This window comes from Stegodyphus dumicola, chromosome 1, assembly GCF_044657685.1.
Source record: "Stegodyphus dumicola isolate Sdum_Otavi_A_Nest chromosome 1, ASM4465768v1".
Lineage (NCBI taxonomy): Eukaryota > Metazoa > Arthropoda > Arachnida > Araneae > Eresidae > Stegodyphus > Stegodyphus dumicola.
The window spans coordinates 46,900,625-46,927,822 of record NC_140768.1 but is presented as its reverse complement, the minus strand read 5'-3'; the positions used below and the strand labels follow the sequence as shown (position 1 = coordinate 46,927,822).

General features: G+C 33.2%; 1 protein-coding gene across 6 annotated transcripts in view; it reads left to right on the top strand.

Annotated features, from left to right (window-relative positions):
- LOC118188171 (CUGBP Elav-like family member 1-A) overlaps positions 1-27,198 on the top strand; it is a 120,674-nt gene that overhangs the window by 82,835 nt on the left and 10,641 nt on the right. For 5 of the 6 annotated variants that reach the window (XM_085814230.1, XM_085814221.1, XM_085814227.1 and 2 more), the window contains 4 exons: positions 1,142-1,277; positions 10,701-10,795; positions 15,033-15,104; positions 25,392-25,535. In XM_085814230.1, the coding sequence (XP_085670356.1) occupies positions 1,142-1,277; positions 10,701-10,795; positions 15,033-15,104; positions 25,392-25,535 (447 nt within the window). The remainder of the gene's footprint in view (positions 1-1,141; positions 1,278-10,700; positions 10,796-15,032; positions 15,105-25,391; positions 25,536-27,198) is intronic. The other variant, XM_085814232.1, reaches the window with a different exon arrangement.

The window sequence follows — 27,198 nt, the reverse complement described above, 5'->3', positions numbered from 1 at the left end:
AAGTGAGCAGCTGAATTTAAACGTGGTCGCATATCCGTCGAAAATGACCCACGTGAAGAATGGCCGAAAACCGCAACCACACCCAAAACCATTGAAAAAGTGCATGATATTATGTTGGACGACAGGCGAGTGAAGGTTTGTGAGATAGCTGAAGCTGTGAGAGGATATCAGAAGAAAGGGTGAGAAACATCTTGCATTAGGAATTAGGAATGCAAAAGCTCTGTGCAAGTTAGATGCCACATTTGCTGAATTTCGATCAAAAGAAGCAGATGCGCAAACGATTTTCGTTGCGATCTTTGGAGCAATTCAGTAGGAATCCTATGGATTTTGTGCAGTGATTTGTCACCATGGATAAGACATGGGTCCATCATTACACACCAGAAATGAAACAAAAGTCCAAGCAGTGGGTGGAAGCCAGTAGTTCAGCGTCAAAGAAAGCAAAGTCAATTGCCATGTGGTGCAAATGTCATGCCCAGTATGTTTTGGGATGCAAAAGGGATCCTATTACTTGATTACCTTGCAAAAGGGAGGAGAATTGCAGGCAAATATTACTCCAACCTTCTTGACCAGCTGGATGCCAAAATTCGCGAGAAAAGGCCTGGCTTGAAGAAGAAAAAAATCATATTTCACCAGGACAATGTACCTGTGCATAAGGGTGCATTGGCAATGGGAAAACTGCACGATTTGGGAAATTACGATTTGCTCGTTCATCCTCCCGTTCTTCTGATTTGGCACCCTCAGGCTTCCATCTGCTCTCAAACTTGAAGAAATTTGAAAATTGTTTCTGGGAAGCACTTTGCATTTAATGAAGAAGTTGAGAGAGTCATAGATGAATATTTTCACAACCTTCCAGACTCTCACTTCCGGGAAGGAATACTGATGTTGGAGAAATGCTGGACAAAGTGTGTTTCAAGTCAAGGGAGATTATGTAGAAAAATAAAATAATTTTTTAACTGAAATTTGCAGTCTTTTATTGTCAGGCTGAGAACTTTTCACCTTACCCTCATATATTTATTATAACTCATACATTTCTCATGTTTTCTATTATGATAAAGATTTTTGCATTATATATTTCTTTTGCATGTGCTGTTTGCTACATATATTGAACTTTCTACAAATATTTTGCTTTTATGTTTGGCAGGAAATATGTCTGGTAGTACATCCAGTGCCAGTTCCCCAATGAGTGGAGTGGGTTCTGTTAGTCCCGTTACTAGCATGGCTTTGGGTCTAAACAACACATCTATTTCAAACATGGGAACTTTTACTGGAGTTAATGGGTATATATAATACCTTTTTATTTACGAGAAAGTTTTGTCAATTGTTGTTTTAGCATTTTCATGCCTGTATTCCTTAAAATGTGTATTGCAAAACATAACATAAGTATGATTAAATATGTATATTTTTGCCCCAAAATGTTCATTTGTAGTGTTAAAAATGTGAGTTACTAATATTGCAAACAGGGCGGATAACCTATTGTGGCTGTAACCAGAATATATTGAAGTGAATGTAACAGGGTTGCCACTCAAATGGGAGAATGAAATTCCCTGATTTTTCCAGATGTGTTTTAAGAAAATTCCAGTCTATCCCCGTACTGTACATTAGCTGTTCTAAAAGGTAAATTAATTATTTTACAAAAACACAAAAATTCACCAATTACATATTCCCCCCATTATAACTATAATATGCGATTTTTTTTCGCACAGAAGATGCCCAATCTGGATTTAAAAATGTCTCTCTCTTTTTTTTTTTTTTTTGTGCTGACATTTTGCAACTAAAAGAAGAAAGAAATTTATTTAATGATATTTTTAAATAAATTCAGGTATTTTATATTTATTCAGCAGCATACAGAAGCAAAAAATATGTGCATTAAATTTCATGATAGTATGTCATCGTACTGCTAGAATTAGTTTCAGGATTATGCCTGAGAAAATTTCCTGAAATTTGAAAGTATTATTTACTAATAATAAATCAACTTAGAGGGAAGCAGCAACATTGATATGGGTAACATAAAAAAAAAAACTTAAAAATTGAATTAGAATAATCAACGATATTTTGGCGAATATAGAAATGGTTAGCCTGGATGACTAATTACAATTTTTTATTTTACTGCAAGATGACAAATAAGGCATTTATTAAAAAGAAAAAAAAAAGATTTAAAAGATTTTGCGGTAAAATCCTAGTAGTATACGCTTCGATGCCCTTGGAACGATCTTGAAAATTGTCACCAACATTAAAATCATCATAATGTGGCCAAATCCCGTGTGTACCGCAGATGGAGGTTATAATAGAATACATGAACCTCCATAGTACCATATACTAGGAATAAACTGATTTTGTTTTATACGAAAATACATATTTTCTTTAGTTAAACATGCACTGTACATGCAAGTCTCTCGATTCTCGACGTTACTGGAAACCAAACTTGCTGGAAACTTGCTTTGCCTTTCTAAAAGACAATCTAATTGGAGCTGCGAAAATTGGCTCTATGTCAGCTGGCCGAATGACATTCACGCAATACATAATTTGCCAAGAAAGTGACCGCTTTCAACGTTGGCACAAAACTCGCTTTTTTGGGAGGTATCGCCATATGAAATTCCCTGACTTTTCCAGATTTTGACTAAAATATTTAAATTCCCTGAGTTTTCCCTGAATTTTTTGGTCAATTTTCGAATTTCTTGACATTTTCCGGTTTTCCAGGTAGCGTGGTAACATAACATTAGTGGCACTTTCTTCTTATGAAAAGAAGGAAAAGAGCTTACGCAATGTTGCCCATTGCTCTTCCGCCATTTGATCATTTAAGTCAAAGGTTTTAAATGGTAACTCCCGTGACTAGATAAGATCCCAAACTAGATAAGATCCCAAACTGACACCAAATATATAGTATCAGCAAAAGATTCCATCTCTATATTCAGGGTTTCGGTTAAAACTTCCCAATTGGATGAAGAGCTGGTTCAGTCCCTCCCAAACCACCAAACGCAAACTCTTGACCAAACAAGGGTGGGATGTGGTGAGTCTAAAGTAAAAATAAATAAATATATATATATATATATATATATAAAAGAATAAATAAGTAAATTAAATAAGGAGGGCAGAGGTACTTTCTTAAGCCAAATGGCCAGGTGGTGTATAAAGATTTGATATCTATTTCCAAATTATATTCTAATCCCTGCATAGTTTCTTTTACACACACACACACACAAGGAAAAAAAAAAAAAAAAACTTGCAGGGCGTTTCAATGCTTATTTCTTGTGGTTTCAAATTCACCTTACTTGTAGGTGTTTAGTATACATCAGAAACCCTATTATGCCAGAGAGCCCTTTGTATAGAAGGGCTTAATCAAAGCTAATATAGGGAAAACCAAGGAATTTGTTTCTAGAGACAGAAAACACCACACATCATCCTAGGAAGTGAAAAGGTGTTTCCTCTTCTTCTCCTTCCTCTTCTCCACAAGCTGGGCAAAGAGGAGATTAGACAAGACTACATTTGTGGAGATGCTTGGCCAGATAAGCATGTCCAGTAACAATTTGAATTACCTGGCGTTAGTTCTACTGAGGTGTATGAGTTTACCTGATAAGTTAAGTGTACTGAGCACCAATTTAGAATGAGCACAGTCTGGAAGTTTAGACCATATATTATCATGTTTGTTCTTTATCCAGCTTCTTACTTCTTTTTTAACCGTTTGATATGAAACTGGGTAAAATGGTTCTGGGCCAGACATGGGTAGTTGCGAAGCATCTTTAGCTACTTTATCAGCTAGTTCATTTCCAGCAAAATCACAATGACCTGGGACCCAGACTAAACTATAATGGTGTTACAGGCCTGAGCCAGAAAATTGAAATCTTGCGTACGGTTCAAAACACAGTTTTGTAACTTGACATGATTAGCCAGGGCAAGGATGGCTGATTGGCTGTCAGAATATATATATTCTTATCAACTGTATTTTTAGCTAAGAGCTCTCTGGCGACCATATTGATCGCCAGAACCTCGGCTTGGAAAACGGTTGTTAGCTTACCAAGGCATAGATGAAATCTGATGAAATCTTCTCCAGATCCCTTGGTTCTTATAATAGCTCCAGCTCCTGTGAAATTGGATTTTGATTCATCTGTGTAACATTCAATTGATCCTGTTAGAATTAGGTCAATTAGAGATTCTATCTCATTCCTTTTTGGTATATAAGTTGAGAATAGTATATCTGGAACTATTGTTTTAGTAATTGCATTTTTGGGCATATAGATTATAGGGATCTCATTGCCCAAGTCCAGGCATATGTCAATGTGTCTTTTTAGGTGGCTTTTATGACCGAAGCTTGTCCTTTGGCGCCATGTGCCATTTTTATTCAACCTATACATGGCTTTAATTACTTTTCCGCTCAAGAATAATTTCAAGGGTGGAATTTGCTATAAAAATTCTAATGCAGCAGTAGGGATACTGTTTAAAGTCCCAATGCATAGGCAAGCAAGTCTTTGCACCTTTTGTAAAATGTTTAAATATGTGCTTTGGTTAATGACATTGATCCAGACCATGCATCCATAAGAAAGCATTGGCCGGACTATGGCAGTATAAATCCATAGAGTAGATTTTGGGTTAAGGCCCCATTGTGTTTACCAGTGATTCGCCTGCAAAGTACTAGTACATTTGTGGCAGTTTGTGCCTTTTCCTTTATATGGGTGATCCATGTGAGTTTACTGTCCAGGTAACATCCTAGGTATTTAACGCATTCCTTACGTCTGATAATCTGGTTACACTGATACAAATCTGCCAGTTTCCATTTCCTTTTCCATGTGAAAACTATGACCTCTGATTTTTCAGCAGAGAAAGATAGGCCATTTGTTCCCCCCCCCTCCAGTGTGATACTTTATTCAAGATTTGCTGAGCTTGATTGTGTAGGGTTCCAATATCGAAACCCTGTAGTAACACAATAAGGTCGTCTGCATAAGCCTGTGACGTGCCAGGTTCCTCCCGTAGAAGTACTAAGAGTGAGTCGAATACCAGGTTCTACAGGAACTGAGAAAGAATACCACTCTGTGGACATCCTTTAGTAATATCTCTCTTTACTTCTCAGTCAGTGTGACTAACGCAGATATTCCTGTTTTTAATCATAAAGATGACCCATCTAGTTATCATAGGGTGAATATGAATTCCAGTAAGGGCTTTAAGTATTTTCTCGAAACCAATGTTATCAAAGGCTCCTATAATATCCAGTAAAATCCCAATGGCAAAGTGTCCATCTATAATTGCTTTTTCTATTCTCCACACCAGTTGGTGTTAGGCTGACTCAGTGGAAAGGCTAGGCCTAAAAGCATGTTGGTCTAAGCCAAAAGTATGGTTCAGATTATTATCTGACTGGAGGTGCCAGAAAATCAATCGCTGGAGCTGGAAGGAAGGTAGCGTGGTAACCCTGGTGTAATTAATTGACTATGAAAGTATAGATTTATCCAATTTTGAATCAGATAATTATTTCTATCATATATTTAATATGACAATTTATTTCTTGATAAAATGCATGCTTTTATTTCATTCCGAGTTACCATACAGGTTTAAATGAAAGACGATTTTATCACAATGCATTTCTAAAAACTATGTTTGTCTTATTTACATAGTCTGGTATTACTTTATAAGTAATTTAGAGTTTATCCCTAACTTTAATGTTAAGTGAAACTATATTAATCTATCTCGAGGCTTAGTGTAACCCCTTGCGTAAAGTATGCACCATGTCCATAAAAGTCTTCATTTAGCTTTTATTTTTGCAACCTTTGGCCAAGATTTGTGCTTTCAGTTTTAAACTGTTTTAAATGATGCAAATATTCGTGCTTTGTCATTTTTAAATTTTGAAGATCAACAAATTTATGAACTTTAATTTCATAGAGTGTCTTGACATGTAGTTGTGTATTTAATAAAAGTAATGCTTATTAAAAATTAATAAAATGCTAAAATGTTTACTCCTGTATGGCAAAAAATTGTTGGAGATAGTTAATTTCAATATTGGAATTTTTTGCCGTCGTCGTTTTTTTTTGGGGGGGGTGTTTCACGAAAGTAGTTTATAGATTTTAAATAATAAAATTGTATGAATAATATTCACATTCAGTTTTATTTATTACTTAAGGAAACTAATCTAATAGTTATTAAAAAAGTTATTACACTAGAAATATTCTTCACTTTTAATTTATGCAAATAATGCTATGAATTGGCTATGTTCCAGTGTTGAAGCCTGCCACTGTCTTTTACAATATGATTATATGATTCCTGTAAGATCCTTTGAATGAGATCTCCCTTTAAAAAAATTTGTATCAAAATATTTCATAATGGTCTGCATAATAATGCTCATCACTTTAAAAAAAAAGTTTTCTAAACTCATATTTCATTTCTTAATTGTGTACAGATTAAAATATTTCACTCTCTGGTTTGTGTTCAGACATCAAAATATATATCTTAATCATATGAGAGCCCTTCCCTTTTTTTGAATGGATATAAATTTTTCTGTGAAGTGATAAAGATGTTTGCATTGTATATTTCTTTTGCATATGGTGTTTGCATAAGTGTTTTTAATAAGAATAATAGGTACTTATGTATTATTTCAACCACCTAGAAATCATCAAAGTTTAAAAATGCACCAAGCTCTAGTAACTACACACATAAAAATTCTTGAGTTTTAAAAACCAATGATGACATTTTCGTATGCTTTTCATGTATTCTAAATTCTGATGGTTTTTATAAATAAATCATATTTTTTGTCTTAATAGTATTTTGCACTGAAGGAAACAGTTGCTTTAAATTTCTTTTTTAAGATGATTGTTACAAAACTTTCACCTAAACAAAAGTAACTATTGCTATATATATGGAAATTTCTGTAAATATTTTGCTTTTAATGTTTGATAGCAAGTATATCTGTCAGTTACATCCAGTGCCAGTTCCCGGATGAGTGGAGTGCATTCTGTTTGTCCATAGTTTTGGTCACATGCATAGTTTTGGGTCTAAATGACATTCTGTAGGGACTGGGGGGGGGAATGTAGGAAAGGTTAGATTTTGTAATTTTGTTATTATTTTTGGTGCTTTTTTAAATTTAAAAATGACATAATATGAATATTTTCCTGTACTTACGTATTAGTGCAACTATCTTGATTACAATGTTCCAAATTTCACAGAAGAAAATGAATGTTGATTTATAATTTAAAAAAAAAAATTCATGACAAATTCCACATTTTAATGAGGCATTTATCTGGAAAACAGTTTAATAAATGTATTTACAAGTTACTTTTATTTAGGTGAAAGTTTTGTAACAATCATCTTAAAAAAGAAATTTAAAGCAACTGTTTCCTTCAGTGCAAAATACTATTAAGACAAAAAATATGATTTATTTATAAAAACCATCAGAATTTAGAATACATTAAAAAGAATGCATACGAAAATGTCATCATTGGTTTTTAAAACTCAAGAATTTTTATGTGTGTAGTTACTAGAGCTTGATGCATTTTTAAACTTTGATGATTTCTAGGTGGTTGAAATAATACATAAGTACCTATTATTCTTATTAAAAGCACTTCTGTGATTAGAATTATTGGAAGAATGTGTCAGATACACAGTTACAAAGATAAAGGCTGCATAAGGACTTCTATGAATATGGTGTATGTGAAATTTACACATGGGGGAAGATCTGCAAGTTTCTCCCCCTTTTTATTTACCTGGGAAAACTTGGGGGGGAACATTTATTCTGTTGCATTATAAACTAAGATCTAAGTAACTATTTTGTAAACATTTTTGCAAAAATAAAATTATTTTGATGTAAAATTGAGTAGAATTTAGAAAGAGCATATTTACGAAACACATAACATTAAATAAGTAAGCATATATAATTAATTAAATAAGTATACTTTACGATTTTTTTAACATTTTGCAACACCTAAGGGCCAAAGTTAAAATATTCTGTCTGTACCTGTTCATAAACTGAGTGATTTTCATTGCAAGAGGCTTGCTGCTCATGTTTGCAGTAGCTCCAAAAGGTGATTAAAAATATGCTCTTTTAACAGTAAATTAAAGGCATGTTAACTTCAGGATCAAGGGATGATTTACAAATACAGTCAAATACCGAAAATCCGCCGACCTGAAATCCGCCAACTCCTGAAATCCACGTTGCCTCTCAGAATATAAACATTCACTTTATAGGTTCCGGAAACCGCAACATTGAGTACGAAATATCGAAGAAAAAAATACTTAACGGATAATGACGCTATAATTACCGAATAATAATGAGTCAAAAGGGAAATGCCAAATTATTGATATAAAAAGGTTAAAAAAAAAATAAGATAAAATAAATAAGTTTTTTTCCCTCTAATCTGCATCAAAGTAAAAAAGCAGACGATTCACTCAACTCTTTGTTCAAGTTCACAATTCATGTTGTTGTATTTTCTGAGCTTTGTTATTTCATTTCACGAGATTGTTAGAGCTGCCTTTTTTTTTTTATCCGGATATTTTATGGATAAATTAAAAATATTTTTAATTTCAGCCCTTTTTTATACAATGACAATAAGAAATGCACTCGTGATTTTACTGTTTGCAACGTTGAAAAACGTAAACACGTTGCATTGACGGTAATGCAAAAAGTGCAAATTCTGCTAAAGAGGGAAGCAGGTGCTACTCCTCGATTTATAGCAAAATGGTATGGAATTGTGACACGACTGTGTATGATATGCGGAAAAATAAAGAAAAGCTGTTGAAATTTTACAGCAGCAGTGATTCTAACACCAGAATCCGAAACCGGAAATCTTTGCATGAGGCGAAATCGGCAAACGCCGATGCTGTGTACATATAATACAATGAATAATATAATCAATTTATATATGTAATAATAATTTAATGCATATAATAAATTATTGCAATAATGTATTTAATAATTTAATTAATTAGATGTATCTAATACGTCTTAGTCATTTTGCATTTTTAGTCTGAATATTATACTTTATCTTTTCTGTCCTGAAATCCGCACGACCTCTGGTCCCAAGCTTTGCAGATTTCTGGAATTCTACTGTATATAAAAATTTTTAATTATCTCTTATCTAAGAATTGAGAGATGACAGTGTAAAAACATTTTTAAATAACGAGATGGTCGTAGGCATTTTACTTCTGCATTACTTGAACCAGTACTGCTCTGTTATCAGGACCGGGTTCAGAAGTGTATGCATTTATGTGTTCATGTATGCAATGTATATATGTAAGTACGAATGTATGTGTGTGCATACACATACATGCAGACACATGTTCATACATTTCTGAATCTGGTCCCAATAACAGAACAGTAACCTTGATTAACTTAACCTTAACTGATGAGCCAAAACATAATAACCATCCCCACATTTTTCAGTGAACTCATCTGGATGACATGGAGGGCACGTGATTAAGCGGAAATAGTATTTAACTGCTTCTGGAGAAGATAAGGAATCATTCTTGCACTTACTTTTGTGACTGATGAGGGAGGCTGATGATCTAAGCGAATTTGATAGAGGGCAGATTGTAATGGCCCAAAGACTCAGAACGAGTATGTCCAAAACTGCTTGACTGATAGGATGTGCACAATCTGCTCTAGTTACTATTTATGCAAAGTGAATAAATAATGGAGAAATCAGCAGCAGATACCAAGGTGATGGATGTTTACACATCATCAGAGCAAAAGGATGTCAGAGAATGTTCTGCTTGGTACAGCAAAATCACGTCCAGGCAATGGCTAAACTGACAGCCCAATACAGTGCAGGTCCAGGTGAAAGTGCTTCGGAATGCACAGTTCAGCGGGCACTATTTGATATGGAACTGTACAGCAGATGTCCCACTCATGGGCCTATGTTGGCCGAGCTTCATTGTCAACCAATATTATGCTTTTGGGGATGTTCTCATGAGTCGCTCTGGGACCCTTAGTTTTGTTAGAACAGACCATCAAAGCTGCAGAGTATCTGAACATAATTACGGATCAGTTGAAGCCTTATATGGTGTCTGTCTTCTCATCTAGAAATGGAATCTTTCAAGCAGGACATTGCACCATGTCACAAGGCTTGAGTTGAATTGGAGTGGTTCGAGAAGCATAAGGATGAATTCCAATTAATGTCATGGCCACCTAACTCACCAGATTTTAACCTGAGGGAGCACTTTTGAGATGTCTTGGAATGGTAGCTCAGAGATCAAACACCACCATGTTGGAGTGTCATGACTTTGTGTGACTGCTGCTTGGGCATTTGGTGCAATCTGTCTCCACTCATCTATCAAGAACTTGTGGCATCTATGCCATTCGAGTGCGTTTATCAATGAGAGTAAGAACTCCATATTTTCTCAGGAAGTAGTGTTAATAGTGTTTTATCTTGATAAGCATGCATTTCTATGAGATTTAACAATTCACTGTGAGAATACCAAAGCAAGTACGTGCAAAAATATGTTGTATTTTATTCCTATGCTGATTAAGTGAAAAGGGTTCTGCTGCATCTTGCGCATGATAAAAATTTAAATCATTGCTTTGTCAACAGTTCAACCTCTTTTAAAAATACAGATAGAAATGACTTATATCAGAAAGATTATTTGTGTGATTTCCTTTTCTTAAGCAGATGTGATATGTGTAACAATTTGCTATTTGTATTTCTGAATGCAAGTCTTTTGTCTGATTTTTGTATTTCATCTAAAGTAAAACAAAATAATAAAAATTGTTTTTCCAAATTTTTATTTAGGATTGGGAACATGACAAATTTAGCAGCAAATGGATCAAATCTTGATGCTCTCACGCAAGCTTATACTGGTATTCAAGGAATTCAGCCATTTGCAGGTAAAAAATAAAAATTTGACTATGAATGAGTACTGGTCATCTTTTGAATTTCTTTGGTGCTGGAAAAGTTTTATTGTGGAGGATAAAGCAATCAGCATGCAGGAAATGAATGTGGTTTAAGCTTCCCGTCACTTTTTTGAAGCTAATGCTTCAGGTTAAGTTACTGGCAACAGAATGGCTAATTGTCTGCTTATTTTTCACCATATGCAACATCAGTATGAAAATTTTCATTTTCAAAATATTGCATACAAGAGTCTGTTCTGTAGCAGGTAGCTCATAGGATTTGATAGCCATAAGTTGCATTTATACAATTAAGTTATATGCATTGTATGAATCAAGATTTAACTTTCTTGTGTATGCATATTTATGAAAATTTAGGTAGATGTTTGAGGAAGTATACCGTAATTTCCGGAAGAAAGGTGGCATCAGCGGAAACGCCGCACTCGAGAAATATGGCGGGAAGCAAATTAAAATTGCACAGAAACGCCACAACAGATTAAATTGCACATGTTATCGTCGTGGGCTGTATAAATGCAAAATCTCAACCTAAGTCCTGGTATATGACATATCAGTTAAGAAAAATGCATGAAATGAAACCATAACTCAAAAATAAATTAAAGGTAAAAAATGTTGAAAATATATTTACGTTCACATATATACTTATATTTATCCACTAAAGAAGTCCATATTTGTAATACTCAGACTATATTATAAAAAATGTTGCAACAACGAAATATTAAATTTGGATGACAAAAGGAAATTTTAAATTTTACTTACAAAAGGAATTACAGCAAACTATACATCATATGAAGCCATCAAAATCTGATTCTTCACTATCTGAATTAAAAAGATTTATTAAATCCTGATCTAAGTCCAAGTCTTCCAGATCATCACATTCATCCTCTTGGTTTACAGTCTCTTTATCTAAGGATATAATTTCAGCTTCTTTAAAGCCTGCTATTATTGACGATGTTTTTACTGATTTCCACGAACTTCCTACCCGCTTTGCAACTTCTTCATAAGATGCTCTACACAATTTACCGCTTTTGGTATACGTATGCAATCCTTCACTCATCCAACACTCCCACCGCTTTCGAACTTCAGCTTTGAAGGATTTATTACCTGACAAATCTAATGGTTGTAAGATTTTTGTCGAACCACCAGGAATTATTGCTACAATCGTAGACAATTTTTGACATCTGGTTTTCACTGACTCAAGTAAATGAGCACGCATGGAATGCATTATCAATAACCCTTTTGGTTGGAAAAAAAATCCCTTACGACACTGCCAAACTTTTTGTAGCCACTCATGCATGATTGTTTTGCACATTCAGCCGTTCTCGTTTGCACAAATAATTACATCATTAGGAAATTCTTCCTTTGGAATAGTCTTTCATTTAAAAATGATCATCGGCTTTAGCTTGTCACCGTTTGCAGCACAAGCTAACACACATGTAAATGACGCTCTTTCATGCCCCGTCGTAAGCACAGATACAGTTTTTGCACCAGTTTCATCAACAGTTCTGTTTGCAGGAGAGTCAAAAGCTAACGGCGTTTCATCCATATTTATTATCTGTGACCGAAGAAGTTTTTTTTTTTGTCAATAATATCTGTCACATATTTTAGAAAAGATGCCTTTTTATCTTGCCAGTCCATTGGTAATTGTTGCCCGACTGTTGTTCTAGTACACACAGAAATATTTTTTCTTTTTATAAATCTGCATACCAGCAAGGCCTTCCTTTGAAATCATTTATGTTCATTTGTTTTGCTATAAATTTTGCTTGTAAGCAAATTTTTACAGTCGAAATTGCCATTCCCTTTCCTTGTTGCTCCTTTATCCAGTTTGCAAGGTTATCCTCTAGATTCGGCCACCTTACAGTACCACTTCTTTTGGATCGTTTCTGTTGTGGCATATTTTAAAGTTCTTTTTCAGTTCTCCCAACGTCAAATACATCTCTCGTCCACTTCAAACTCTCGAGCTGCTGCTATATTTCTAATTTGTTCAGCACGTGAAATTACGTGAAGCTTAAAACCAGCAGTATAGTTTCTGTGTCGTTTAGGTGACATTTTTAAAAATTTTCTGCTCTCTTCTTACTTAAAAACTATCCAACAAGTACTTGTACCCAAACTGATGGGATCTGTATCTAGCAGAATGTCAAGAAAACGCGGTTCATGCTGAAGGGGAAATACGTCGGAGTTCGCTATTGCGAGGCAGGTGGAGTCGTGCCGCCTTTGAAAAAAATTGCAGGAAAGGCAGGGGTGGGGAGAGGATGGGTCCTGTAAGATTCATCAAATGGCAGAGGAGAGAGAGTATTCAAACTGATGAGAATGTTGATTTGAAAGGGAGAATAATGTTATTGTTCTGAGATCCCATTTAGGGTGAATAAGGTATGTAGGTCCGTTCAAGTGAAAGAATGTAAACAAAATAATGTTCACGAAAAGCAACTGAGTGGTCTTTTGTGTGGGAACAGCACCAGTCTATGTACAATGACAAGGCCATCCAAACTATGTACAATGACCATCATAGGAAATATTTCATTTTAGTGAACCTAAACGCCGCACCCGCTGAAAATTTAAGTTTTAAACACGTAAACGCTGCGGCGTTTCTTCCGGAAATGACGGTAATTTAACATCTAATATAAATTTTTAAAACATAAATGAGTGCTTTGCATTCAGTATGATTATTTCAAAAATTTGCATTCCTAATGGGGTGCTTTTAATCCTGTTGTAATGATCATTGCATCGAAAATTTTTAAAAATGTAACAAATAAATGTTCAGCAGGTATCAGGTAAAATATGTGTGTGAAGTGAGAACATAAAATGTCAAAAAAATATACTTGTGATGTTACATATTTTTGCCATTCATAATGTACATAAATATGTACATGACACAACATATTGCATTTCAAAAAAGAAGTGATGATACTAACTAAATTATACTCATATTATATTTCACAAAATCTTGATAACTCGTTCATATATCATACATACATACATAAAATATATGTGTATGTGTGTCTGTGTGCATTTAAATATCTCATCTTATATGGTGTTTATTGTGCTTTTTGTGAAGCCATGTCTATTGCAGTGTATAATGTAATTACACTGAAAATACATTTGCTTAAAAATTTAATCCTTGAAGTTTATTTTATTTTAACTTTTGTTAAAAAAGTCATTTGTCTTCATTGCCTGTTTAGAAATTTTATGCATCTCAATTTTCAACTGTAGTATCAATAACTAATTCCTGTATTAATTTTGTGAATGCTTTTTGTATTTAGGTTGAAATTTTCAATTTATTAGCTCAAAGGGTGTTAGCCCAGAAGGGCTATTAATTTTGCTTTTGCATTTTGTGGCATTTCACTATAAACAGCGAATCACTTTTTAAATTGTTGCAACCAAATATTAGAGCCCTGTATTATATTTAAAGAAATTAAATAATGAAGAATCTGCATAAATGTATGTATATTTCACGCATTGTGATAAAACAACGGTACCTAGAGCCTTCAAATTTCGAATAACGTACGTCTGCACCTGAATATGAGCATGTGGAAGCCCAAATTTGGAATTTGTTTTATTATTTTTTTCATAGTTTGTAAAGCATTCATGAGTTTTTGAATAAGAAACTGAACAATTTCAAAGCGAGCAATGGTAACATGTACAGGGAAAAAAAAAAAAAAAATTTTTATATCCAGCGTGCGAGAGTGTGTATCAGAAATTCTAAATATATGCTCTTTTTAAATTATTTTATGATATTGCTATTGAATTGAATTTTATGGTTTAAGTGCAAAGAACATGATATTTAATAAATAAAGGAAACAAACTAAACATTCAAAAAAAAAAAAAAAAAAGGACCCTTTGTGCGTAATATAAAATCTGAAAACTTTCAAGGTTTTCTTCTTTTAAAATATTTTTGTATTTAAGAATTGTTGAGTATAAATTAATCATTTGCAAAGCCTGTCTATGTTATAATTATAAAAGTGAAACTTAAATGGTAAAGAAACTCCAATAACTCTATCTAATATAGGACAGTTAATAGCAAAGTATTACAATTAAAATGTGTAGCTGTCAGATGTCAATGCCAGAATGCAGTTGATCAGTGCATAAAGTGCAATTTTTTAAATTTTTTATTTAATAAAATTATTTTGAATTTGTGTAAGTTTGAGAGTCATGGAAAGTATGTCTATTTTATTTATTTATTTTATGCTAATTTAAATCTTTTTATCAATTCTTCTTAAAGGTACATTCCCACCTGTTGGTATTCAGCAGCCTCAGAGTTCCCCTGGGAAACAACTGGAAGGTATGTTACCGTGTATGTCAAAGATAATCTATTTTAATTTTATTATTTGAAACACATTTGATTTACTGGCTATTGGAAAAATAATCACATTTGACTATGATTCTGCATTAATTTTAATGAAAAAGGCATGTTGCTTTGGGAGAGTAATGAACTAAAATATTACCTATTCATAGTGTGAGTGCACTTTAAAATTTTTTACATCCATAAGCTATTTTTGATTTGTACTTTTATATAGATTTGCAACATATAAGTAAAACATGAAAATTTATCATTTTTCTAATAGTAAGAAATTTGCATTAAAATTATTTTTTCTTTCGCATCTAGAAATTTATTTGCACATTAGAAATAAAGTTGCTGTGGATTTACTGATATTGCATGGCAGTAATAATAAATAAAATCTATGTTGGCATTCTTTGGTGAAAATAGCTTCTGTGTGTAGAAATCACTAATAACAAAATAAACTGAAATTTGCAGTATAACTAAGTGCTTAGAAATTTTAAAGTATAGCAATTTAAATTATTTAGCAGTAAGAAAAGAATATTTCATTCGACAATTATATGAAATTTATTAAATAATTTTTTTTGGAATTGCTATGTTTAATTGTAGTATTTTACATTTCTTAATGGTAATAACAAAATTAATTTTAAATTATACTGGAGAAAGTGCTTAAAATTTATTTTAAAATTAATCTGAATATATATTTTTATGTTGTTCACTGATAGCAACAAAATCAATATGAAATTAATTTTTGTGTTATTTATGTATGTAAAATTAAAATACTCTTAATAACTAAAGTCTAAGATAAAGAGTCACTTTTCCTCTTTATCTGCAAAATAAAATCTGATGGAAATATTTATTTAGAAAGCTATTATAATAAAGAACCAAATACATAAACTGAAATGTTGTGACATGTTACTTATATTAGACATCAACATCCTGTTGTGTCACAATTCAAGATTAAGAATTAAATTTGTGACTAGAAATGAAATTATCAGTGTTTTGGCCAAATTCAAGGGTTAAGTGGTATTACTGGTGGTATTCAACAGTTAAATGGAAGCATTGCCACTCCAAGTAGAATAAGATCTTTAATTTATCATCCACACAGCCTAGCATTACCATTTGATGCACTATAAAATTTGTCCAAATTAAAATTATGCTATGTGCAACAAACTGAACTATTTGACAATAGTATTTAATTTTGATCTTTAATTTTATTAACAGTTTTAATTTTTAATATTTAATTCATGTAATTTAAATATATGTAGATGATATATATATAAATATTTTATATTCACACAGAATAATACAATTTGTAATACTGGTAATTACAAAGTCATGTTTAAGACAGCCCAACTAATTTAGTTTCATGGCATTTTTAATGCTTTTATCAGCTTTTAAAATTTCAAATAAAATGTTTAAATTTTGCATAACAAATGTGATATTTTCAGGCTTTCAAAGAATACTTAATTGTGGTATTATATGTAATAAATATAATAGATAAATGGAAAAAAAAAAACTGAAATTTTAAAGCTATGCCTAGCTGTCTAAAGTGGTAGTTGAGAGGCAGGATTAAGAATTACTCACTTACGTGTTGAATTTCAAAATTACTGCATTTCCCTTAGAAAGCCTTTCATAAAGGCATTACTTTTCATAGACACGGCCATAGTAAAAAACACGAATGGGAGCTCAAAAAGAGTTTGTTGATGGTTATTGTATTCAATTCCAAATTTGTAAATTATCAAATTTCTATTATTTATTCATATTTTTTAATCATTTCCATTCAACATTATGGTTTAACAAACTGTTTATAGAAGTAAGGATGCAGTTAATTAATCATAATCCCTTTGTTTAAAGTGAATATTTTACTTGACAGGATCAGGTATGATGATTATGTTAAAATTTTTGTTCTTATATTATTTCCACATAAACTATAGTTAGTACAAATATAAACCTATATTCACAAATCACATATACTTTACCAGTGATCTCGCTGAAATAGGAGCCTCATCTCTTTTGACAGAAAGTTGTAAAAAGTTTCTCTTCTTCAAGACTGTGTAGTCTTTCTTATATTCATTAACTATCATCATAATGCATATAGACATATGCGAGAATAGATAAGGCTTATCTTATTAAGTCACATCTCAGGTTCTCAAGTCCCTACTCTGTATGTAGCAAAGTTGAAGGTTGTGCATATTTTTTGTTAAGCATAACATAAATCTTTTTATCTGAAAGTTCGTGAAAATTTTTTTTGAAGGATAAGCAATAATGGCGTATGAGTAGACGTATCTGATAGCAATTGAGACCCATGGGAATTATATATCTAGAGAGCTCAATTGAATGGGTGTATCTGTAAGTAGTTGCTGTAGAGAAAAATTCAATTCGCTTTCGAGGAGAGGTATTCACAATCAGCAGTGGTGGAGCTCGTTCATCATCCAGTGAAGGTATCAGGTCATCTGCATATGAGTAGCTGTGTTGGAATACTAAGAGAGAAGAAAGTGCAGCACAAAAATGCTGTTGGCAGGCATATAGGAGGGGGCAGGATTTCAGAGCCATACATTTTGGGATAGGTTGGGCCAAAAAGGGAGGAGGGGTTTATAATGCATACACTAAATACTGCTAAGAAATTAGATTTACTTATGAGGATAGAGTAGTATAAAATATTATTAAATGATTATTAAAGTAGAGCCCAGTTGTGAGGCATATTATTTTTGTAGCATATTCAGCTTTACGAAGTAAATTTAGTAATCAGTAATTAATTTAATGACCTTAAGAGAGCACCAGGCCTTCTGTCATTGTTAATATCATTATAATCGTAGTTAAGTTTAGGAATACTTTCATTTTCAACTTTATGAATGTTTCTAAAGAACCTTTTGGCTAATTTAGCCATGAGTGTTTTTATTTGTAAAACTTTGAGTTCATTATGAATGCCAGCATTTCTAATAAATCGGTTGCTTTTTGTGATTTGTCTTAGGGTTACATTTTGTAATACCTGTAGTTTTTTCATATGAACTGTGATACCAAAGTGCCATACAGGACAAGCATGGGTTATTATGGAATGCAATATAGCTTTATAGAGGAGTAACTTATTATCTAAAGATAAAACTGAGCTCTGAGAGATTAAGGGGAAGAGTTTATCTTTAGCAGTTCGGAACTTATTAGTAAATTTATGTAGTGTGGAGCCTCCATGTTAAATTCCTATAACATATCACCTAGGTATTTTACTTGCTTAGCCCACAGGATAACAGTATTATACAATTTGATATTTTGTTCTATTTTTCTTTTCCTGGTGAATAAGACTTATCCACATTAATTAGTATCTTCCATTTTTGAAGCCAGGCTTCCAGTGCATGTATGTGTATCTTATCTTTCAGTTTGGTCGTAATGCTTATTTTGGAAAACATAATGTGTTTGTTTCAGATAGAGATGAGTAAAAGAAATTAACTCTTTAGTTTTGATACAGGAGAAATGAAATTGTCTGAGTCTCATTTCTAGATATTTAAGTGCACCTTCCAATGGAATATTGATGAATAATGATTTTACAACAAAAGAAACTGTTATGAAATTTCTAGGGGAAATGGTTTTTACTTTTTTAATATAAACTCTATTGAATTTTTTATGGCTTAAGTGTTATTAACTAACAAAGCCGAAAATCTGGGAACTAATTTTGCTTAAATTTGATACAATGAGGGGGAATGGGATGCAACTTTTAGAATTTTTAGTAGTGATTTTAATCTGCCACAATTTGCAGAAAATAGGCTAAGTGATTTTAAGTGGTGTGAAAGGGTTTATGAAGATCTAATCCAAGTTTTTGTTTTTGAGAGATCTTAAGGTGAAGAGACTTTGAGGATTAGATTATGTGGACCTTCTTTTAACAGTTTAGGGACACGGTGTAAGTGTTTTTAATCCATGACGGCTATCTGACCATCTTTGTCAGTCTTTGCAATGAATAGTATCTAGAATAGAATAAATTTCATGCAATGTAGCTTTTTCTCTCGCATTTAGGTTAGGTTTCAAAGGTTTACTGTGAAATTTCATGTAATGGGTGATAAGATGCCTAATAATTTCTTTCTGTGTGTCTGAAACTGTATTGAATTTGAAAGCATTTTCGATAGAAGCTAAAATCTTTGAAGTTGAAGGTTTTGAGAAGTTAAAATTATATTTCAGAATTCTCTTTTGTTTCTCTGATAAACTAACATTAGAAATATTAACTATTTGGCTGGTGTTTACAATGGGAATATTTTTTGATATACTTAAATTGGGAGACTTTGAAAAGAGGTTTTGGAATTTAACCCTTTCAGGGCGGGCGTCCCATCCACGCATCACTAGAGATTGTATTCAGAGGATGGGTTATGTGTATATGCATTTTAAGCTGGAACTTTTTTCTGAAGGCCACTAGATGGCATCCTATGTTCATTACTTTTGAAATGAACACAGTTTTAGGTTCCTGACCTTGAGTTTGATATATTTTGTCTAACTTTGGTATTTTACTGATCAACTATTGCCAGAGTGGGTGGGGGGGGGAAGCGTAAATAGAGGTGAGCTCTTTAAATCCCCACGTGCTAAAATAAATATTTGCGTGTCTGATTTATATCAAATTCCTTTTTTTATTCTATTTTTTTCTTCTACTATATATTATGGTCTTTTAGGATTACTATATGGAGTTCTGTTACATTTTGCATTGCCTTCAGATGTATTTCCGTTTCTTCTCTTTTTATTTAGGAAAGCCTCACCTCCAGTCTATTATGGCGGGAAGGCGCTATTTATCAGCAGAAGAATACCCTCGTGTGGTTAGTGAACCATTTACTAACGCAAATGAGAGTGATAATTCATTTTCTAAAGAGTTAGAAAGGGATACTTTTTCTAAGAGTTAGAAAGTGATACTTCTCCGTGTTTTGAGATTTACCACACTCAGCCTTCATTTAAAATTTTTTTACATCTTATTGTCTTATTAGTCTTTATTGTGTTGTTTTATTAATTTTAAACTTTATTGATGGATTTTATCAATTAGAACTTACTAGGAATAATTTGAATAGTGCTTCCGAAAATTATTTTACAAGATAAAGAAATTTTTAAGTATATTTTCATGTAAAATAAAGAAAAAACTGTTATCAAGCGCTAATTTTAACATATATAAGAGTTCAAATAATAATCTAAAATGATACCAAAAATTACGATGCTAGAAGTGAAACATTTTCTTTTCGAATTTTTTTTTTATAAAATTAGGCTTAGTGATGCAAAACCTCCATCCTGTACGGTGACTGCCTTTGATTCCCTTCCATCCCACACGAGCGTCTTAAACAAAGTGCGCCATCGTGAAAGGGTTAAATGCAGGGGTCTTTTTATGACGTTTAGTTGCAATCTCACTTCTAGACTAGAACTTTGTTCAATGGCAGTGAATTTTGAACAGGAATTACAGGATTGCCACGCTACCTGGAAAACCGGAAAAAGTCAGGGAATTCGTAAATTGACCAAAAAATTCAGGGAATTTAAGTGTTTTAGTCAAAATCTGGAAAAGTCAGGGAATTTCATACAACGATTCCGCCAAAAAAGGGGAGTTTTGCGCCGACGTCGGAAGAGATCACTTTTTTGGCGAATTGTGTATCACGTGAGTGTCATTCGGGCAGCTGGCATAGAGCCAGTTTTCGCAGCTCCAATTTGATTGTCTTTTTAGAAAGGCAAAGCAAGTTCCCCGCAACTTTTGGTTTCCAGTAACCTCGAGAATCGCATGTGCAGTGCATGAACTAAAGAAAGTACATGTTCTCGTATAAAACAAAATGGGTTTAATCCTAGTATACGGTACCATGAAGGTTAGAATTAAAAAATATGTATTGTAAAGAAGGAAAACCTCTCTGCAACAGACGTGGCTCGGTTCCATCACAGCGAGAAACAGCTGTGCATGTGCGATATATCTGTCGCCAAAGCTCGAAACCGGTGTCGAAGTTCGAAGGTGACTTTATCGCGAGTTCATAAAATTAATATCGTTTAAAATGTCTTTAAACTCTAAAGGAAAAGAAAATATTTTTTGGCGCAAGTAAATTAATTCATGGATTAGTTATTTTGACGGGGAAAAAAAAATCTACGAAAATCCGTTTTTAAAATTATTGCGAAAAATCCAAGAAAAAACGTTCTTTGATAAAACGTTTCTTCTTGGATTTTTCGCTCCTGTGGTTGTTAACTATTGTTATGATACTAGGGACCCCAATTTCAGTAAGCGCCCAAGGGCGATCCTAAATGTTAGTAATGTGTAATTTTGTATATGTGTTATGCAAATTGTTGCTCAAATTCTTTATTGTATATTGTTCTTTTTAAAAAATAGTTAATTATGTATGGATTAGTAATTAGGTACTTAAGGAAAAAATATGTATTTAACTATTAGCAATTATGAATTTAAACTCTTGCTCATTTAATTATTTAGCACATTCAGTTACATTTCTCATAATTCGAAACTTTTATCATGTTATTCGATGAGGGGTAGGGCTATGGCGCCCAGGCACCCTGGTGGTTAAGCACCGCAGTTCAACTCAGTATCTTGGATTTTTCGCAATAACTTAAAAACGCATTTTCGTAGTTTTCTTTTTTGTCAAAGAACGTTTCTTCTTAACACGTGTTTTTCAATTTCCTGTACACATCGCGGAGAGGGAAATTCTGGCCGTTCCGTCGTCAAATACCTTGGGAAATTTTCCCTCCGCTTTTTACATGACGTTCTTTGATCAGAATAATCTCCATGTATGGTACAGAGGGATTTGGCGACATGATGATGAGCAGTAAATGGGTCATTTTGTTCTTGGCGACAATTTTCAAAATCATGCGAAGGCCGTATTGTAAACTAGGATTTTACCACAAAATCTTTTTTTTTTTTTTTTTCTTTTCTTTTTAATAAATACCTTGTCATTTTGGCAGTAAAATAAAAAAATAGTAATCAATTATCTAGGATAACCATGTAATATAACTATATTCGCTAAAATATCGTTGATTATTCTAATTAAATTATCTTTATTTTTATGTTATTCATATCATTTAATGTTGCTTCTTCCCTCTAAATTTATTTATCATTAGTAAATAATATTTCCAAATTTCAGGAAATTTTCTCTGGCATAATCCTGAAATTAATTCTAGTAGTATGATGACATCACGAAATTTAATGCACATATTTTTTCCTTTTGTATGCTGTGAAATAAATATAAAATATCTCAATTTAGTAAAAAAATATCATTAAATAGATTTCTTTCTTTCGTTTAGCTGCAAAATGTCTGCAAAAAAAGCCTTATTTTATTCCAGATTGGGCAGATTCTAATTTCAATCTTCAGTGGAGAAAACAACTCCTATTATAATTATATTTGTGTTTTCAACTGTTAAGGTGCCTTTTAAGAATACACCTCACACAAATTAAATTTACCTAAAATCTAGCCTAACTTTTAGCATTGCGTTGTAATTTATAAGAACTGGATTAGCCTCTTGTTGAACTGGGGATGATCATGAGTAATAATTAAATAAAACGTACATTTGTTATCCAATGTATATATCTTAAATTTTATCAAGTTTTTTAAGCGGAAAAGTAAACAAAATTATCAAACAAAGTGTACCAAGAATAATTAAGAATAAATGTCCTCTGGGATTTATTGAATAATTAAGTGAATTTGCTACACAGTACAATCTTTCTTTTCAAACATAATTAATTTACCTCTTAGCAGAGCCAACGTACATTATGCGGATAGACTAGAATTTTCTCGAAACATACCTGGAAAACCTGGAAAAGTCAGGGAATTTCATTCTTCTCTTTGAGTGGCAACCCTGGAATTAGCAAGTTTCAGATGAAGCTTGTATAGCTCAAATTAAATTTTGAATGACTGCTGAAAGTCTGCAAGAATGGTTTGAAAGACAGATGATTCTGTGTCATAAAGGTACAGTGGATGGACAAAAATATGGAAACACCTTGTGAAATGCATGTTTGAAAAGAAAAATTGATTTTAATGAAATATGTAGGTAGCGCTGGCGTTTTTGACTACTGACGCCACCTATACAACTTCGTAAATGTTCTAAACAGTTCAGTTGTTGTCGGAGTACTGTTATGTGAGGTTTTCATTGCATTATGTAAGAGTTAACAGACTTCGAACATGGGCAAATTGTTGGAGCGCGTATGGTAGGTGCTTCCGTAAGCAAGGTAGCCGAGGTGTTTAGTGTTTCAAGAGGTACTGTATCGAAGATTTTTTCCGCATATTTGAAAAGCGGAAAAACATCATCTGCTAAATCACAGCGCGGACGAAAGTGTGTCCTGAGTGATCGTGACAGACGATCATTAAGGGCAATTGTGACAAAAAATAAGAAGACCACAGCTGCAAAAGTTACTGCTGAAATGAATGTTGTGTTACCGAACCCTGTGATTACCAAAACAATTAGAAGGGAGCTTCATAAACAGGGAATGGCTGGCCGTGCTGCAATTGAGAAGCCACTCATCAGTGATGCTAATGCCCGTAACAGGAAAAGGTGGTGTTTAAGTCATAAAGCCTGGACTATAGAGCAGTGGAAGTGAGTAATATGGTCTAACGAGTCTTCTTTCACATTGTTTCCCACTTCTGGCCGAGTTTACGTCTGGAGAACGCCATCGCAAGCCTATAATACAGACTGCTTGTTGCCAAGAGTGAAACATGGCGGGGGTTCTGTTATGGTTTGGGCAGCCATATTGTGGTTCTCTGCTAACCCCATGATAACTGTGTCAGGGCACATGACTGCCAAGACTTATGTGAACATTTTGGCCGATCAAGTTCATCCCATGGTACAAACTTTGTTCCCCAATGGTGATGGTGTTTTCCAAGACAACAAAGCCCCTGTTCACAGAGCTCACATTGTCCAGGACTGGTTTTCTGAGCCCGAGGATGAGTTGTCCCATCTCCTCTGGCCACCACAGTCACCAGACCTGAATATTATCGAACCTTTGTGGTCTACATTGGAACGGAAAGTGCGTTCTCGTTATCCACTGCCAACATCGTTATCTGAACTTGCCACAGTTTTGCAGGAAGAATGGTATAATATTTCCTTGGCAAACATACAGGAACTGTATTTATCCATTCCAAGAAGACTGCAAGCTGTTTTGGATGCCAACGGGTTTCCTACACCATATTAAGCAAAGAAACATGTTTTTTTAAAGGTGTTTCCATATTTTTGTCCAACCCCTGTAACTTGCTATAGCAAGGGAGAGTATTGCATTAGCAGTGGCTGCCTTAAAGTGCTCATGGGCATTTTCTTTCTTTTCTCCACATGTAATGTATAAACGAGCCATTTTCGCTTACAAAGTCCTTCACGAGAGCATTCTCTTTAGGCAGATAGTCCACGAGTGCTTTGCCATAATCAAATAAACCAAACCAGTCTGTGGCTGCTTTAGATATATTTCAAGGGCCTGTATTCATGTATTTCTGACAGCCTCTGCAACTTTCAGATTTTAAGTCTTATTGAGTAATGGATAATTTCTTCACATCCTAGTTTTGTTCCAATTTTTCTCTGTTATGCCATGTGTAATTTGCATAAAAATGCTGAAATATAATTTTTACAAAGAGAAGCATATGCTTGTCCAAATGTCAGCCAACAGTTATAATTAATTCTATTCCCTCCCATCTGCTTCCATCGTGAATTTAGGTTTTACTGTGGCTTTGTAATACTGTCTTTTCTAAAATGTGTGTATGTGCAAAAAGTAGAATTAAAAATCGATGAAGTACAGTTATTCGACATGTTTTTCATTTTGCAAGTGGCTAACCAGTCTCTAAGTGGATAAGGGTAATGAAATATTGGTAGGTTACCTTGTTTTTATTCATAGCAGTGCCTTTAGAACTAGGAAATTTCTGGTGGATATTTAAACTTCTGGTTGTGAGATCTGTCTGTTTATGTGCTAGACATTTTCATTTCTGTAAGCAGCATATTCTTTCATTAGCTGATTTGTAAAATAAGTAGCGTGTATTCTCTCTGTATGTATGTCTATTGCCCCATCATATTTAAATTTCATGGATTTTGCTGTAGACCAAGGGTACTGAACCAAGGCAGTATTTCATAGTTTCAGGGGGGGTCAGCCTTTTAGTTAAAAAATTGCTTTTATTCAAGTTTAGCTATTTACTAGTATTTTCTATACTTTTTTATGTTAAATTTATAAAGCATGTTAGAAGTAAAGGTATAGAACCATTGCTGTAGACTTCCTTTTCATAATTCTTTTTAATAAAGAGTATGTGAAAGAATATACGTCTTCAGCAAACTTTTATTTGAAATCTTGAACAGTGCATTGTAATTTATTTTTGGAAAAAAAACATTTTTTAGGGCCTGAAGGAGCTAACCTCTTCATATACCATTTGCCTCAAGAGTTTACTGACTCAGATTTAGCGCAAACTTTCGCACCTTTTGGAAATGTCATTTCTGCAAAAGTGTTCATTGATAAACAGACAAACCTCAGCAAGTGTTTCGGTAAGCATAAAGATTTATTATTTTAATTCATGTCCTTGGTGTTAGCAAAGTACGAAAATAAAAATGATAATAGAGAGTAGGTTTTAAAAGGCCAAAGTTTCAAAAATTAAATAAATAAAAATTTTAATGACAAATAATCATGAAAAAAAATCATGAATTTCCCATATACATTTAAATATTGAAGTACTTATGGAGTAAAAGGTATTTATAAATTTCATTGTGTCCTTTATTCAATTTTATGTATTTTGTTACATTTAATCAATTTTATTTAAAGCAATTTTTTTGGAGCTTATGCCCCTAAATTTCCAATTAGGTAAATACTGATATGCTGTGACAGATCAATAAAAATGAAAAACATTTGAATTAAGTATTTTTAAGGGTCATAGAAATTAGGTGAAATTTGCTGAAATATAATAAGTGTCTGCTGGAAAAAAACGTGATAGATGTTGTTCTAGATGCCATTACTTTTTTATGTGCTGCGTATATTGAGAGCAGTAGTATTGAGATGTTATTCATGACCAAAGCTTAGTAATAATAAATTTTTCTAGTACTTCTGTCCTAACATAGAAAAAGCATTACTCAATTCTTGTAAATTTATTGTCGTCTGTTTATTCTTCTGTTTTTGAAAACAATTCACTGCTTTCTGCTTCTGTCTGGAAATAAAGTTACAAAGTTTGAGATCCAGAATCATTAAGGGCTTTAGTCGCAATTCTGGATTTTTACCCGCAAGTGAGTTTGCTGGGTCCAGTGGACCCGCACGATTAAACAAACCTTTCTCAAAGCGCGACTAAGTTACGCAAATTGTTGAGATCCAGTGTAGTCGTGTCTGAAGTCGACCTCATTATGTTTTTGAATTTTTTTTTTTACTAGGGCTTTAATTTGGAGCCTTTATTTTGATCGGATTATTAGCGCACTTATTCATATTACTGTTATGTAGTTCATTTGTGGTAGTATAGAAAGCGGCAAACATGTTGCATAATTTATCTTTCAAGGAAACAATGTTGTAAAAGTTATTAGATGTATCAACTGGCAAAGAATGTATCAAAGAAAATGGAAGTGATCAGGAATTTTTAGTTCACATTATGCTGATTCTGAAAATGAGAGCAAGAATGACTTGGTTGCTTTATTAGGAAAACATTACCGGAAACGGGGGGGGGGAAGAAAAAGATGTCGTTTTTGCCCAAGGTAAAAAGCATAGAAAAATGAAAACGCGCTGAGCTGAATGTGAAAAATATTTTTATTTGGAACACATGACAACACTTTGTTCAATGTACTACTAATACTAACATTTGTTGTTGCATTTTGTCTCTGTGTCTATAGTGTTAATAAAGAAAATAAAAAACGTATACAGGGTAAAGGTATACTATTTTTTTTCTATGCTTAGCATAGGAAAAAAGTAGAATACCTGACTTCTGTATGTGTTCTTTATTTTCATATATAATATGATTTTCTATTCCTTTAACCCTCCAAGCGTTACGAGTTTAGCTCTGAAATTTTAAAGTTCCTCAAAATGTCATGAATAAATGGTATTTTCTTGAGTTTAATTTAAAAATTAATATCTCATTTTGTACCTTGATTCCTTTTCTTCCAATATACATCCAAACCGAAATCAAATACGTTAAATGTTAGCAGAAATTTTCATTTGTAATGAATATAGAAGGCA